We start from the raw sequence: 16,687 nt of genomic DNA, 5'->3' as shown, positions 1-16,687 counted from the left end.
AGAACACATGTTGGTTTTTCCCTGCGGTCCCTCTACAGTCAGATTCTGAAGTGGTTTGTTTTTTCTTTTTTTTAGGATGAAATGAAGGAGGTGAAGACCCAAGGAGAAAAGGGAGATCAGGTAAATATATCCCTCTTTGATATTTTCTATAAAACTGAATCATACAAATCTCATTATAGAGTTTCATTGTATCCAACATGTTGTGATAAGATGTGTATTGAGATTTTTAAACATGTTTATAGATTAACACCAACAAAGGGCTGCTGTCAGGCAAACCAGCCATACTCATATTTCAATTAAGAATCATCATTTCACAACAAAACAAATTAAGAACATGGTACATCGTTTTTCACAACCTCTTATAGACATGACGAGATAGAGTTCCAAAATCTAAATCCATATGCAAAGATCTGCCTGAAACTCCCTATATGTCAAAGTGTCTAGCTTTCATCCGAAATAATTGACATGTTAGCAGAACCGAAAGACAAATATATATACGCTGATGATTCAGGTGTCTTGAAGAAAGTGATATATATTGAACTTATACCTATGTTATTTATTGACAAATCGTTGTATTCATTGTATCCAACATTTGACACCACAGTAGATGCTTTTTCCCAGTTTATTTTATTATATCAACAAAAGAAGTTGACATTTCATTTTGAAAGAACAATTGAACATCACCTGCTGTGCAGATGAGTTCAACGCCGTCTTTGTGTTGCGCATAGGCGGAGTACAGAATAAATTGGCATACAATTGTTGCTTAGACTTCAAAACAACAAATGCATCTACTTAAATCATGCGGATTACAAAGGCCACTGATTCAGCTATCGACCAAACAACATAAGGCTCCTTGCATAGAAAGAGTCCTTGAATAGAAAGAACAAATAGATATTACAATTTGCAAATGATTGAAGAATTACTTAATTTTAGATAAAAAAGCAAAAACTCATGTTTACCATGTAAGTGGTGCAGTATAAAGGAAAAAGCACAATAATGCTCTATCTTAGCGGTAATTAAAAAAGTTACTGCTTTCATTGTATTCACATTCTTAGAACAAAGAAGCAAACTTAACAAAGGAAAAATACTTTTCTCCACCTTCACACAATATAAAAGATAACTTCATGAAGGTCCTTTTTTCTTTTTGCCTTACCCCAGCGAGCAAAATGAAAGACTTACTTGACAATTTTCTGTTTGCACATCTTGAGAAATGATGGTTGTCTATCTCCTTTACTTTCTACAGGGGGAGAGAGGAGCTCAAGGGCCGCAAGGCTTCAAGGTAACTTGTTGAAGACTTAGAGCTTTCACTAGAACTTGAGAATCAACACCCACCTCCAATAGAATAAGGCAGAGAAGTCCTTTAAGTCCATTGAGTATCACTGTCTGGTTCCCTCCGCGGTGTCACAACAGTGGACGTCTTTGAGGAGTTTATATATTGTTGATCTTTTTTATTGCAGAAAATATTATTTCTTGGACATACAGTCAGCCCTGAGCTCGACAACAGCACAACACACCAGAGATAATATATATATATCCATGTTGTTGCTTTTGAACACCTGTCAGAAAGACTAGCATTTGTAGCGACACACCACAGTAATTATCTTCCACTTGCGACTGAAGTGGACCTTTACTCCTTCTTGTTGACCTGTATGCCTCACCAAACTTTTGTATCTGGAATTCAGATATTTTACTGTGACAGACCTAATGTTTTTTCTCCTCCATTGTACCGCCCTTCCCTATAACTGGATCTCACTCCCACTTTGTTGTTCCTGTGACAGGGAAACGTCGGTCCACCGGGACTAAAAGGAGATCAGGGGCCAGAGGTGAGACTTTGTATTTATCTCAATGTCGGCTGTGCCACTTACAGTAGGTCGGATGGAGAAGAATAGAAATCCTGCTGAACATAAACAACAGTGAGATGAGGGCACCCTAAGTGGAGGTCATAAATAGAACTGGGGGGAAATGTAAATATCCCATGTATCCTTTTTTTGCCCTCGTTTGTCCAAGATAATGGGATATGCGCGAGTGTAAAATTAAGATGAATGCAAACAAATGAGTATATATTACATTTTTAACAACGCTTAGTTTCCACAAGTAGTACACCAACTCATCAAAATACATCAAATGAAGAACTTTTTCAATTAAGGACTCTAGAATTTGCTTTGAACATAATAATGCAAATATCTTTCTTATCTAAATCATCAAAAGCTAGGCATAGAAAGCTGCCTGGTACAGATTCTTGTGTTCCCTCTAACTCAGTTATTATTGTTCAACATAAGCTCAGTTACCATGGTAATATGTGACTTTTTCAGTTCGTTAAGAGATAATGAGTTGTAAAGGCGATTGCCCATAAAAAGCTTATCTGTATAAGCATAACGGGGTATAAGCGTGTATTTCAAAACACATGTGAGAAAACCTACCGCCGCCCAGTAATGACGATATCCTCTGCATACAGCACAGTAATTGCCATGAAACTTTCCATGGTTTATTAAAAAGGTGGCATGGAGGACACTTAAACAACACTGCTTATTAAAATACTCTCGAAAGTCGTGTCCACAGTGTAGCTCACTGGGATGTAACATCTGAGAGGCCAGGCACTTTTCTCAAGTATTGGTTTTCCTCTGTGTTTTGCCAGGGCAAGCAAGGCCTGTCTGGACTCCCAGGACTCCCGGGCGAGGCAGTAAGTATATTGGCTCTCGACACACCGAGCACTTCGTGTCAACCTTTTCTTTCTTTCATTGCCTTATCCGTCACCTTGCCATATCCTCTTCTCTCTAACTCAGCCTGCCAAAGTGAAAGATAGAGATAAGCAGATAACCCTCAACAGGTAGAGACAGAGAGGAAGTCGGGACAGAAGTCCAGCATTTTTACACAGACGATCAGTAATCAAATTTAAGAATTAATTAGTGGAAAGAGGCAAATCTAACTGCTTTATGCCAGGAACGGAGGCAGAGGCTCAATCTGTTCTCCACACCTGCTTCCATAATGAGCATCTGTTTTTACTCAAAAGCAGGGAGGGAAAAGAGGCATTTCATAAATCCTGGCTAAGGGAAATGATGTTGGAACACGGCAGCCCGCTGAAGCAGTGAGGAGGAGGAGATAAATGTGTGAGAGTAGATGAAGGCCTGGTGATAGATGTGTCTCTTTTCCCCACTATTTACAGGGCTCGCTAGGGGAGTCCGGGGTGTCTGGTAAAGATGGCCTGAAAGGAGAAAAGGTAGGTAAACTTCAAATCAAGTTCCCCCCTTGAAAAGAAAAATATGAAGCTAAGATCCTTTATCACAGGGTGAGCATGTGAGACAACGTTTGAATACACCTTTCAAATGACTTGCCACGCCTGCCATTCTCAATCATGTAACTTTTGGCAACTAATGCCTCAAACTACTGTTTATTATTTATAATATTATGTACATACATTAATTATTTCAGTAAGATGTGTTTAAAATACTATGCTGATAGAGAAAAAGTGTGCAATTGACATGCATATGGGGTTTGTCACTTGTCAAAATAAAACTCCCCAACCACTGGAGTCACTCTGGTTCACTCTAGGGCAGAGACATGAATCCTGTGCTTCACCCTCCGACAGTAATTCACATCCTCTGTGCCATCTCTGCTGTAGTGAACATTCATGCGGTAGTCTATAAATAAATGTGGAAAAGCAAACAATGTCTGTACGCTAAATATGAAGCTGGAGCCAGGAGACCATAACTTAGCCTGAAAGCATAACAGAAATATGTCTAACAGGCTTTGTTCTTCTCTTAGGCACAGTGGTGTTTTAAACTCAATGCTAATGGCAGCATGCTAACATGCTTACAGTGACAATAAATAAAAAACAATGTTTACCAAGTTCACTGTTGTAGTTTAGTACAGCTGAGGCTGATGGGAATGCCTTCAGCTGTTCTAGCAGTTTATTGGTAGTATTGAAGTATTGGGCAAGTTGACATTTTGACCTCATTGCTGCTAAAGAAAAAGTCAAAGAATTCCTCCTCAGGGGGACTTTAAATATTTATACAAAATGTATGGCAATCCATTTAAGACTAGACCAGAATTGGATGAACAACTGACTGCTAACATTGCTAAAAGACAAAACACTAAGGCATTAGTGGTAATATTTCAAGTTCATTCTTTGAGGCGGGAAACAGAAAGCAGACGTTGCTAATTTGGTCTTGTGGACAGCAATTTCTACTCTACGAACTTGATGGTTTTGTTAGGCTCCATGCAGTGCCAAACGCTGTCCCCTCTAACAAACAGTGATAATGTATCCATTCATGTGCGACATCATTCTGCTAAATGGCGTGTTCCATGGCTACACCCACCAGACTCTTCATTGTTCAGCTCCCTGTGTGTAATTCAGAATATGCTTAGCTCAACACTGTCTTTCTGTTTGTAGGGGGACTCTGGTGCAGTGACGGGGCTTCCAGGCCCTAAGGGGGAGCCTGGAGGAGGATATATGGTGGGTACCATATCAAGTTTAAAAAACTGACTGTCTTCTGACCTTGTTGCGTTCAGCCTTCGAGTCTCAGGAGGCAAAAGTGTAAAACCGTAAAACAACAATCCAACAGAAATTCACAAAACAAAGATAATTTGCAAACAGCTAGACATTAGCAGACATAGTAGAATAAACTAGCTCCTCTAGCTGTATAGCTGCTATGACATTAGGGAGATGCAATGCCATTAGGTAATCCACCACCGGATAACCCCAGCCTGGGTAATCACCTATCCTCCCACTTTGGAGCTTATTGCTGTTGAAGCACTCTCTTTTATGGACACGGCTTTGCATATTGAAATGTTCATTATAACGTCCCCAAAACCCCAGCGTCAGTCCTAGTTGAGTACGCTTGCACTCTTCAATCACTGGCAAGTGCTCTATGGCTTTAAACAATCATATTTGTTTGTGTGTGGAAACGCTGAAGAGAACATTAAGCCTGACAGAGGTACTCATCAAGCAAGGGCTAGTGAGTTCTATTGAGCGGAGTAATAAGGGAAAGATGCGTTCAGACAGAAGTATTCAAACCTCTTTAATGTAATCCAGCACTGTGAAAATTGGAGCTGGATTGGAGAAGAGGGCAATAATATGTGTGAAGGTTCAAGGAGGACATTTTTACAGCATGCCAATGACCTCCTATCGTTTAGTAGTTCAAAAACTGAACAAATACAACAGTTTATCGTTTAAAACTGACTTCCTGGGCAGATGGGATTCTTAACATTTTATGGTCTTTGTATATAAGACAAAGCAAATAGAAAAAAAGCAATAAACACTTGTCATTGCTGATGGTCTGGGGTACTTTAATGAGTCACCCCGCTCAAGAAGGTAACATCACTTTAATGAATTTGCCTTCAAATGAACAATGAGCAATTTGGTTTTGTTGTGACTTTTATTATTTGCATACATTAGCAATCTTCCTCTATTCTGAAGTTGTGATATAAAGGCTTTGTTTCAGTGCAGTGTAAGTGCATAATGTCTAGTGGAACTGGAACAAAGAGAAAATGCAGTCTTAAGATCATAGTATCAGTCTCAAAAAGTTCTCCACTTCCCAAACTTTCTGAAGGAATTGGTACATTTCACCCTGAAACTGGAGAACTGCTGTGCTAGTTCCAACTTCTCCACGGCTAATTTACATTGTGCAATGTAGGACTTGTAACACTAATACATGCTGACCACAGAAATCAATGTCTCATCCGAACTGTATACAGTAAATAATGCTTACAGTAGCCCTGATTCCAATCAAGGTTTTTCTCTGTGGTATAGCATTATCAGTTTGGCTCTGTAAACAGAAACGATGTGTGGTAAACAGCAGAACATGAGCTCATAATGCGACGCTGTGTTCAGACTGCTCACAGTGTGGAGCGTAGCCCTCGTACAGATTTCATATTACTGTTTAAACTCACTCACAGCACTGGAGCAGCTTTTTTTGGGTTGCACCTCGGGTCTCAAAGTGAATAGCTGATGAAGGTGCAGTGAATATCTATTCAGATGTCTTCTTCCTGTTGTTTTTCAGGGCGATGGGTTGTCTCTAAGCAGAGGGTCTCGCGGGCCCAAGGTAGGAAGCACTTTGGTGGTGAAGCATCACTAACACTACCTAAATCTTAACTGCTAACAATGTTAACTTCTGCAGATAGTAAGATAGAGGTCAAATACTAACATGTTCAGGTACAGTTAATGTCAGTGGTTTATTGTCAGACTCTACCCAACAGCCTTTTCAAATATACTCAAGCACTACTTCAAGGACACCATATATCATCTTCCTCGGAATTTATTTTAAATTGGATGTTTTTTCAAGTTAGTCTCAACTTTCATTTAAAAGTACACTTTTCTCATTTTTAACCCGCTTTGTTGGTAAGAAGAACACATAAATGATGTTTGGCCTCCCTTGCCAGTAAAGGTCTGCTGGATGACACAAAAATATCACAGGCATTTTAAATCCGGAACTCCGGGTGCTGGTTACATAAATGGGAGCCGAACATTGTTCAGTTGCACATGTGTCGACTAGTTGAAGCTGGTTGAAAATTGAAATATGTTTAATTTAAAATGGCCTCATGGTCTCACTTTCCAAAGCCCAAAGAGGGGACAGAATGGTGATAAAGCCTTTCGCCCACAGATAAAACACCTTGCATTTTCAAAATTACAAACAAGGTGTCTGTGGTGATAATCCCAGAAAATCTCTCTCTTGGATCTCTGGGAAGTGACACCTATAAACACAGCTACAGTTACTGCTTATCGCCATTATGTGCTGTAGGAAACAAAACAGAGATCTACGAGATTATAACTAACTCTATTAATTTGATAAAAGCTGAGATTTTTAGCCTACAGTAATGTTTCATTGACTTTGTATTTGTCAATGTTTAGGTAGTTTGGTGGTGATCGCTTTTGTCCCATCACACAAGGTGGTTGAACTGGGTGTTTTAACCATTTATCCATTACTTTTAGCATTTATGTTCACTGTTTATCTATTACTTTCATCTAAATATTTAGGTCTCAACTACAATTAGTTTTCACAAAACCAAAAAGTCAACGTACTTTATTTACTATATATTTACTGTTATATTTGTAAAGATCTCAAACTTTTTTGATGATATCATATTGAGTTTTCAAGAAGGTTTGTAAAATAATGTACTCAAGAGATCCTAAGTATCAAATACATGTAAACATACTGTGTATCCCAAGACACAGAGAAGTCTTATACATAATTAACATGATCATGTCATGGCCTTGGATACCGTCATGTTTCTTTCTGTTGAAGATACTGAAGGCGAAACATTAATGGATATGACTTCTGACAGAGTTTGAATAGTTTATGATCATGCAGCGCTGCAGCTCTCCATGACTTCTGGATTCTTTATCACTGTCTGCTCCCTTTTATTTGTCTCAGGGTGAGAGAGGTGTCCCAGGATTGTCCGGAGAACATGGAGACAAAGGCGAACCTGGAGCGACTATCATAGGTTCACCTGTGAGTATGATGCCGTCTGACCTGTCTCCCACATTCAGCACAGTTCAAGCTATCTTACCTTGAGATTCTCAGACATTTACTGAGAGAGATCGTTTTTGTATACCAAGATCAATGTTCATTAAATACAGTCTGAGATGAAAACTCTGGTCAATACTGGGAGGTAGAGCCGTGTTGCCCTCTGCTTTCGTCATATGTTCTCTGCACCGTTAGTTTGAACCTCACATAGGTTTGATTGTGAGTGAGTCTGCTTTCATTTTTGGAATGAAGGATTGTATGAGACAGAGAATCAATAGAGCAAAAGGTGTCCAACACAATTCCTTTATTGGATCCTGAGTGCTACAGGGCAGATAGTGTTAACAAGATGTGTGATGTGTTCTTAGGGCCGCATGGGATCTTCTGGAAAGCCGGGAATTGAGGTATGTGGAAAACTCTGTGAATCCACAACACAAACAATATGATTTTCAGCTTGTTAATGCTGTGGCGCCTGCAGAGTTTCAATTATTGTACAATACACATAACACTGCACTGGTTATAGTTGTTATCTGGTTCTATAAAGCAAGATTGACAATGTCTGGGGTTTTTCTCAGGGGCTTCATGGACTCCCAGGTTTATCTGGCCCTCCTGGAGTTTCAGGTAGAGAGGTAAGTGGGATCAGTCAGTCCTTCCACTCTTATTCACCCCCCTCACATATGAGCAGATAAAAGTTATGTCAGCTACCACTGTGGAAGAACACGTGTGATGTATCACAGCTCCAGGACACAAATCCCCACCAACTGAGACGGGAGCAGAGCTACAGCTGTGCGTGTGCACTTGATGTCATAGCTAGGAGGATTGTTGACTCCTTTCTTTGTCTCAATTAAAGGGCTCCCCTGGTAGGCCAGGCCCCCCCGGCCCTGCTGGACCCCCAGGTGAACCAGTAAGTGAAAAAAAAAATCTCCTTCTGCAGCATCAGTGATCTGCAGTGAGAACTACTGAGCTACAATTCAAAGTCACTATTCACAATGCAGCTCCAGTTTGAAGATAATTAGCAGCTCATCCTGCTGTTCACTATCCAACATCAGTCTCAAGAAAATGATGCAGTTTACGACAAATTGGCAGCCCCCTGTTGTTAGCACATGTTCTCATCTCTTTCTCGCCTTTTTATGTTTCAAGTAAGCAACAATAACCATATATCTGAAAGCTGGAGTAGGATTTCAAAAGGAGTGTTTTGCTGCTGCTTCAAAGCCTTGTAATTTTAGTATTTTAACCAATTTAAATTCATCCACCGTAAACACCCATGACACCCATTTATTGTCCGCTTACTTTTTTTCAAAAATACACTGGCTGCAAATCAAAATGCTTTTCTCAGCTCCAGAGGACAACAATATTTTTGAAAACATCTTCCAGCTATAAAATGATTAAACTGTTTCCTCAAGCGTTGCAGATAAAAAATGAAAATGACAAACTGAAACAGGACTTTGTTAAAAAGATTCTGTGGCAAAGTGACATTCCTTAAAGGCATTTAAGATGCTCTAATAGATTGACGTTTTGACCAATTTGGTAGATGCAGTTCCACCAAACAAACAGCTGAATTATTTTCTGACTGTGACAATGTTTCATGCATTTATTTTCTCCTTCTTTATTTGACAGATTGCCCTGCCAATTGTTGGAGACATGGGAGCATTACTCAAGGTAATTTACCCTAATAGTTATTGATAATTACAGCTTTTCATAACCAACCACATGCTTACACTGGCCTGGTTTAGTTGTTTTAAAATCAAAATGTTTCATTATTTGAAATAGTACTATAGGAATTGATGCTGTCATTTAAGAGAGATAGTAAAAGACCTCGAGTGCCTCCATCAGGATGACTGGGAGAAGTATGAAAAATAACAGGCATTCACCACAGGTGCGCATACAGTGTGACATCTTGATAATAAAGTCAGTTAAATAATGTAAACATTGCATGCAAAACACTTTAATACAGAGATGGCTTTATCAGAATGATGTTAAACTGCTCTGCAGTTATGCAAATATACTATAGTTAGATATGCAGAGACAATGCTTATGTGGCAATTTTCCTCCTACCATATGAAGAGTGATAAGGGATTGCATATTAGTTCATTTCACAGCCATCATGCCGAGTGAAAAAAAGATTACAGTATGTGATAAATTGGTGTTAATTATAAAATGTGTTTCTTTGCGTGAGGATCTGCATGCACAAAAACCTAAATACATAATTTAGGAGAAGAAAACTGCACAATGATAATAGTGCACTAATCAGAGTTAATGGGGGAGCACTAACTACATGTCCGATTTTAAAACTGTTCCATATACATTTAAACTGTTCCATATACAGTATAACCCTAACCAATGCAGATAAAAACACAAATGCTAAATCATCTGTGTGTCCATTGCTCTGTGGCAGCATACTTTTCATTAAATTCATAATAATGCTAATAGTGATTGTTTTTGTGAAGGCAATCAACAAACAAAGATGGCTTAACAAATGTGAAAAAATAATCTGCAATCTGGCAGCACACTATGGCCTCTTAAGTATTAGTTTATAGAGAGTAACCACGATGAAAGCTGATACTCAACACTGTTTGAAATACCCTTTTCTATGTATATCAGATTCAATCCAAAACCCAAATAAGCTCTTGAGAATTGCTCTCACTTCTCTTACTTCTAAAACGCTATAATTTAATTTCCTCCAGTAGATTTCCCTTGTCGCTTCAACCTTCACCTCCAATTATGAAACGTTAAAGCATTTTGTAAGAAACCTACACATGCTTACCAAAGATCTGAAAGAAACCATGTTCCAAACCACCAGACTTGGAGCTTATATCTTCGTTTCTCACTTTGAAAGGCTATTACCCCTTAATTTTTCTCATCAATCACTGACCAAATCCAGAATTTGCACGGGGACTGCAAGGCCAAACGTAATGCGAAACACTTTTCAGCCTTCGGTTTTTATTACCTGAGATTCTTCAGTAGTTGTTACTTTTCATGATGGCCATTTAGCAACAAAATCAAAAAATGTGTTCTTTCTATTCTATTTGAAAAGAGCAGGTAAGTCACTTGGACTCATCATGTGACCTGAAGGACAGAACTTTTCAGTTTTTAATATTTAATGCAAATCAACATAATTATATTTAATAACTCATTATAGAAAGAATCAAACGCCAACCTCACAATCCATTGCTTTTCAGTACTTTGTTGATTGCCTTCTTTCAAATTGCTTAATAGCAATCTCATAAGTGATTTTAGCACCTTGTTGAGACATAAATGAACATTTTCTACTATATTTTTATATTTAGTAATAACATGGTGTCCTTATTTGTTTTATTGGTTTTATTGAGCATTTTCTTGTACTCTTGGAGGTTAATGAAATGACAAGCTTATACAGATTATCTCCCATTTTACATTTCACACTCAGCTTCTTTTTAAAGCAGCATTTTAATGGTGCACTGAACCTGTTTCTGCTGCCTCCCTCCAGTTTAGAGCTCATTGCTTTTTCCTGGAATTCCAGTGCCTATATCTAGACTGGATTAGGGACAATGATATTTAAGATTCTCACCTAAATGTCACAGTCAATGAGTTTGACAAAGTTCACCCCTCACCGAGACGAGAGACACTCTAGGTGGGTTCACATTATCCTGCTCGGCAGACATTTAGAGAACGCTTTGTGTCAGTCGGGGTCTTGTCCTCCACCCAGGGGATGTGACAAAATAAAGGGCGAAAATGCAGCTTTACCTGATGAAATCTTATCTGTGCCACCACTCTTTGCTTCCTGCTTTGCCTCCGATGGCAGAATGCCTGCAGTGTGTGCCAGACGAGAGTCCCAGGGCTTCCTGGGCAGAAGGGAGAGAAGGGGTCCAACGGAGCGCATGGAGTAGAAGGCTTGGTGGGAGAAAAGGTAAAAGTAACTCATCAGCATGGCAGGCGATCGAGAACAGATGCTGTACATGTTAATCTGACCGCCGTACTGTGCAACATGACACTTGTTAAATGTACTCTCGGGGATGCTTATTGAATAATTTAAGAGCATGTGTGCTTACACCCATATTAATTGTGTCTGTCTATCTGTAACAGGGGGATCCTGGTGTAAGAGGTCCCATGGGTAACCCTGGGAAAGAAGGCCCAAAGGTAGGCGAGGCAATCAGATATGAAGACACTCAGAAGATATCAAAGAACTTTTTTTTAAAGTAATTGTTTGTGCGGATCTAAATGAATTATTCAGTTTCTCCACATGGCAAACAAATCTGTAACACTAATTGCCTCATTATATGATTTTGTTTACGGAATTGTGCGTAAATCTAATCTATAGAGATTTACATTGACATACGTTTTTCATGAATCACCTCTTAGAATAACTCAGGGAGCATAACCAGCTGTTCTTAAACCTGTATTATTCTGTATGTGCCTCGCTGCAGAAGTTGTTGCTATGGATACAATGTTCTACCATGGTGAAACCGGCTAGGCAATTTTCAAGGGGAAAATACATTTTGAAGTTTACACCCATCAGCCTTTAGTTTTAGGCCTTTTTTATTTTTGGTAAAAAGCTTGTCTTCCTCTCTCATTGGTTGTGACTGCCTGCAGGGAGTGAAAGGAGAGAGAGGGTTCGCAGGCCCCACCGGAGATAAAGGTGATGAGGTAAGTGAAAAAAGTTTGAGCAAACCAAATGGATCCGGTAGTTTTATAACAAGCCAGAAGTAACTGTGACATTGAGAGTTCGGTTTTTCAAAAGAATGTAAATGCATTGTAATGTCTGCCTCCTCTTAAAGCCCGTCTACTCTGAAAGTGTGTTTTCAAAAGACGCTACCAAAAGCTCTGCTCAGTGCTGCGTGTGCACTCTGCCCTATCTCTTGCACTCCAAGGAGCTACTTTATAAAGAACGCAGCCTGCCCCCGTGTGTGTGTGTGTTTGTGTGTGTTAATTAAAAAACAAGGCACTCTTAAGAGGAGTTGAGCTTAAGAGAAGCATTACATAGGTCAACGTTCAGCATTGAACTGCGATGGTAGGAGATTCTCAACACCAGAGTTGTTTATAGATTTTATAGGCTCAATAAAAACATGGCCGTGTTGAAGTTTGTTTTATATTTGCTATCATAAAATAAATAATTGATAGAAACATGTGCATTGTCATTATATATGATATATCTATACAAATGCATAGAGGTTGTGCTGTAGTCAATGGAACATTTCACAGCCTCTGCATATCAAAAGGTGCTATAAAGATAAGATGTGAGCATAGTCCCAGTAGTCATTGCAGTGAATAGAAAAATGTTTTCATTCATTCTCCAAAGTATACTTGCATGCTCTATGTTCCGTATTATTATCTGCATCTTGGGGTAAATGTTGAGAAGATGTGTGTGTGTGTGTGTGTGTGTGTGTGTGTGTGTGTGTGTGTGTGTGTGTGTGTGTGTGTGTGTGTGTGTGTGTGTGTGTGTGTGTGTGTGTGTGTGTGTGTGTGTGTGTGTGTGTGTGTGTGTGTGTGTGTGTGTGTGTGTGTGTGTGTGTGTGTGTGTGTGTGTGTGTGTGTGTGTGTGTGTGTGTGTGTGTGTGTGTGTGTGTGTGTGTGTTCTTTCTATTCTTCACTCAACGTCTAACAGTCATCCATAGAATAATTAGGTATCATTTTAAAACCAGAACATCTGTAGTTTTATTCAATATCAGATGATCCACTTAAGGTAGGCATGATGAATAAATCCCCATTTGTGTCATTGACTTTAAATGAGCCGGCAGGAACAATTGAGTGGGATTCAACTCTTCTATTTTAGGAAGATAGTGATACACCAGGCGAAGATCTGCCTCTTTACTTTTCTAGTTTCATCTGATTATTGTTGCTCATTGATTCCTAGAAAGCTGTTCCAGGCATCAACACATTACGACCATGAAATAACATTTTACTCCTTAAGTTTAGTTTAGTCTGTTGTGAAAAAGCAATAATACTGCTGGGCCAAGTGCCCACATCACCTATTGCCCTATATATGGAAGTATTATAATGTTGATCCACGTTGTGTCCTACAGGGGCTTTCAGGAGCTCCAGGACTTCCTGGAGTGACCGGTCGAACAGGGTCTCAGGTAAGAAGCCTTTCCTTTATGTGTACACAATATCGATTCCATTATTTCATGACACAAAGTACTTATTTATAGTTAAAAGTTTTTATCTCGACATGTGTAAGTCCTTTTCTCTGCAGTTAACTTTCAACACAGGATGCTGTTCTGTTTGCAGGGGCTTATGGGTAGACCTGGGCCATTGGGGCCACACGGTGGAAAAGGAGAAAGAGTAAGTTGTTTTACTGTTTAAGCATCAAATGTGTACACTATACTATACTATATGTTTGCCAGTTTGCATGCAAAATATTCAGATATGATTAGGTACATTCTTTTTTTGTTGCTTTTCCATTAAAATGCATCCGTCATACATGTTAAAGATTGATTGGCAAAATGACTATAGGAATTTCTGTAATAAGGATGAAAAAGAAAAAGATTCTTTAAATGACTTAATAATTCAGGGATTATTTTTTGCTAAATTCGTTTTGTGTGTTTTTTACTCAGGGTTGGCTTATGAGATTCCATATCAATGGATTCTGTTAGAATGGGACTGGACTTGATAAATATTTCCATTTCCATATGTACATATTTAACAATTCCTCTGTTATTTGACAGGGAAATGACGGAGGCCAGGGCATGCCAGGGCTTCCAGGGCCACCGGTAAGTTCCTCCATCCTAATGAAGAGTTAGACGGTAATAACAAGTCTCAAGAACTCCATAAAGGTCATAGATTCTATTTCACATTACATGTACGTGTAAATAAATGTGATAGTTTTTTTGTTGCACAAACTATCCTTCTAGCCTTACTATTCCGTTGGCACATTGAACACATTTAATCATCTTGCTTTTCTCAGCACTATCCAAACCCATGATTAAGTAACGGTTGGAGCCAAAGCATTGCCTTGGCATCTCTTCCTACAGAAATGGCCATCAGTGCAGTTATATTTTTGCTCAGTACAACAGTATTTACTGTACTAAGGAAAACATAACTGACAAACAAGCACAACTTGAGGAAATTGTAGGGACCTGCTCACTGGCATAGAATCATGCTTGTACCCTTTAAAAGGCCAGTGTGTAAGCACTTTCAAAGGCAGATCTATAATTCATCAGCCGTCCCCTTGAACCTGCGGTGCCCCCCCCCCCCCCCCCCCCACACCCTGGTCTCATAAACTGCTCTCTGGGAGGACAGGGGATGGCTCAGTGGCCTGAAAAGGGCATAGGCATCCGCTTGCTTCCAAATGAGAACCTTGACTCCTTCTACTATAGCTGTCCTCTACCAATCTATCATGGGGAAAACACTCTTTATGTTCCACTCCACAATACCCAAGAACACTAGCTAGTTCTCATAGCCGGATCTCTTCTAATCAGTGTGCTCTTTTGTGTTGCGGAAATACTCTGGTTTTCTGAATTAACAGTGGCTCAAGGATTATTAGGTCTACTGTTCTCTGTGTTTTCTCTTCCTTTCACTCCTCACTCTCTCGCCCACTCCATCCCTCTCTTTGTGTTTTCACCAAATGAGCTATTGATCTCTCTCATGTAGCTTTTAAGAGCTTAACAGAGTATAACTGCTCCAGACCTACTGTACAGCTTTCTATAAAGACGCTTGGTGCCTAAAACTCACAGAGCAGTGAGGAGAGTCTCTGAGAGGAGATGTATCATTTACTGTGTGTTGTGTTTCAGGGTGTACCTTATGTGGAGGGCAATGGGATGAGCAGTCTGTACAAGCTGCAGGTAAAGACTTTTCAAATGGCTCTCATTGTGATCTGTTGTTTGCATGTCATAGTTCAATCATTTAGCAAAAAGAGGAATCTGCGCTTGTGGTTAAAATGTGTTTGACCCTATTTTTTAAGCAGTCATAACAAAGGAAAAACACGTATTTTCAGAGCGGTGGAGCTATTCTGGGACCCCCTGGAGCTCCTGGTGCTCCGGTAAGCATAATCATTGTTATGCCTGAAGCAAATCCTTAACAGTGTGCTGCAGAGGAACGCTAGCACACAGGCACACTGATACTGTATGAGCCAGTCAGAGCTGAATAACAAATAACTTGACCGGCAATCCAGTGTTATCTCAGCTACTGAGGCACTATCACACTCAATCATGTTCAATGAGAGCTGGTGGTTGGTTGAAGGCCAAGAGGTGTCCTGACTCCCAAACAGGTGTTTCTGACCCGCCCCAGGACACACAATAATCATTGACATGCAGAATGGATTTAGACGTTGAGTCGCTCCGCACAGTGCCGAGCTGAAGTGAGACGATTTGCTTATCAGCTCCCCCTGCTCCGCCTTATCGGGCCGTTTGCAATCTTGTCCAGTCTCCTGGGAGACGTTCATTCACAGGCCCTGCAGGGATCCATCCAGCACAACGAACACTAAAGGCAGTGACAAAAAAATAGACTTCAATATCCCCCGTGCACAATGCACAAGAACCACAGCTCAATCTTGAGGATGCTTCTCCCTGAACTGCATCTACCGTAGCACAGCCCAACAGCTCCCCTGGAGCAAACAATAAGAGAGCATCTTCATCAGTGTTAAGAGGAGAAAAGGCTACATGTGTCATCTTTTCTTGCTTGTTTTAATGTAGAAAAACACGGAATTGCTTGTAAGTATGCCTAACTAAATATCTTTAAAGCTTAACAAGACTGGATTTTATTATCCTGATCATTTTAAATCCTGCTTGAGAAAGACCTCATTCTTACCAGTCTCATATTACATGATGTTAGCATAATATACAGACAGAAATGGCGAGATAAGAGCAGCAATGATGTCTGCTATAAATTGTAATGACACTGACATACAGTAGCCGCATGATATTTGAGTCTATATTAATGATTTGTATGGTGGTAGCTGTTCTTGCATTCATGGGAGTATTCTCTTTTTTCTTCTTTTCCTCTCTTTTCAGGGTCCTAAAGGAGATGACGGAGTTGCAGTAAGTTAACACTTTTTATTCAGGAATATATTTTTGAGAAATGTTCAGTGTTCCCCCAAAGAAATCAGGGTTTCCAGTAGCTTTCTATCATTGTCTCTGTGGTTCTCAGCAAAAGTCAATACACCCTCAAGCCTGAGCACTTAACCACTCTCAGTAGAGCTCCAACACACAGCGAAAAATGATCATACCTCCTGCAAATATGAAACTGTTGTACCATATTGTCTTGCCAGTGGGAACATGTCCTGTCCTTCCCCCCCCACACCGATGCCGGAAAAC

At 39.8% G+C, this 16,687-nt stretch overlaps 1 protein-coding gene across 1 annotated transcript in view; it reads left to right on the top strand.

Moving 5' to 3' along the window:
* Positions 1-16,687, top strand: part of LOC117499715 (collagen alpha-1(XIX) chain) — a 92,938-nt gene that overhangs the window by 61,939 nt on the left and 14,312 nt on the right. Inside the window, exons 25-45 of the mRNA XM_034152299.1 lie at positions 76-120; positions 1,244-1,279; positions 1,779-1,823; positions 2,636-2,680; positions 3,164-3,217; positions 4,391-4,453; positions 6,000-6,041; positions 7,371-7,448; positions 7,829-7,864; positions 8,036-8,089; positions 8,311-8,364; positions 9,078-9,119; positions 11,242-11,346; positions 11,523-11,576; positions 12,030-12,083; positions 13,460-13,513; positions 13,665-13,718; positions 14,102-14,146; positions 15,167-15,217; positions 15,370-15,414; positions 16,385-16,411. Coding sequence (XP_034008190.1) covers positions 76-120; positions 1,244-1,279; positions 1,779-1,823; positions 2,636-2,680; positions 3,164-3,217; positions 4,391-4,453; positions 6,000-6,041; positions 7,371-7,448; positions 7,829-7,864; positions 8,036-8,089; positions 8,311-8,364; positions 9,078-9,119; positions 11,242-11,346; positions 11,523-11,576; positions 12,030-12,083; positions 13,460-13,513; positions 13,665-13,718; positions 14,102-14,146; positions 15,167-15,217; positions 15,370-15,414; positions 16,385-16,411 — 1,083 coding nt within the window. The remainder of the gene's footprint in view (positions 1-75; positions 121-1,243; positions 1,280-1,778; positions 1,824-2,635; positions 2,681-3,163; positions 3,218-4,390; positions 4,454-5,999; positions 6,042-7,370; positions 7,449-7,828; positions 7,865-8,035; positions 8,090-8,310; positions 8,365-9,077; positions 9,120-11,241; positions 11,347-11,522; positions 11,577-12,029; positions 12,084-13,459; positions 13,514-13,664; positions 13,719-14,101; positions 14,147-15,166; positions 15,218-15,369; positions 15,415-16,384; positions 16,412-16,687) is intronic.

This window comes from Trematomus bernacchii, unplaced genomic scaffold, assembly GCF_902827165.1.
Source record: "Trematomus bernacchii unplaced genomic scaffold, fTreBer1.1, whole genome shotgun sequence".
NCBI classification, from domain to species: Eukaryota; Metazoa; Chordata; class Actinopteri; order Perciformes; family Nototheniidae; genus Trematomus; species Trematomus bernacchii.
This window is presented reverse-complemented; position numbering and strand designations above follow the sequence as displayed.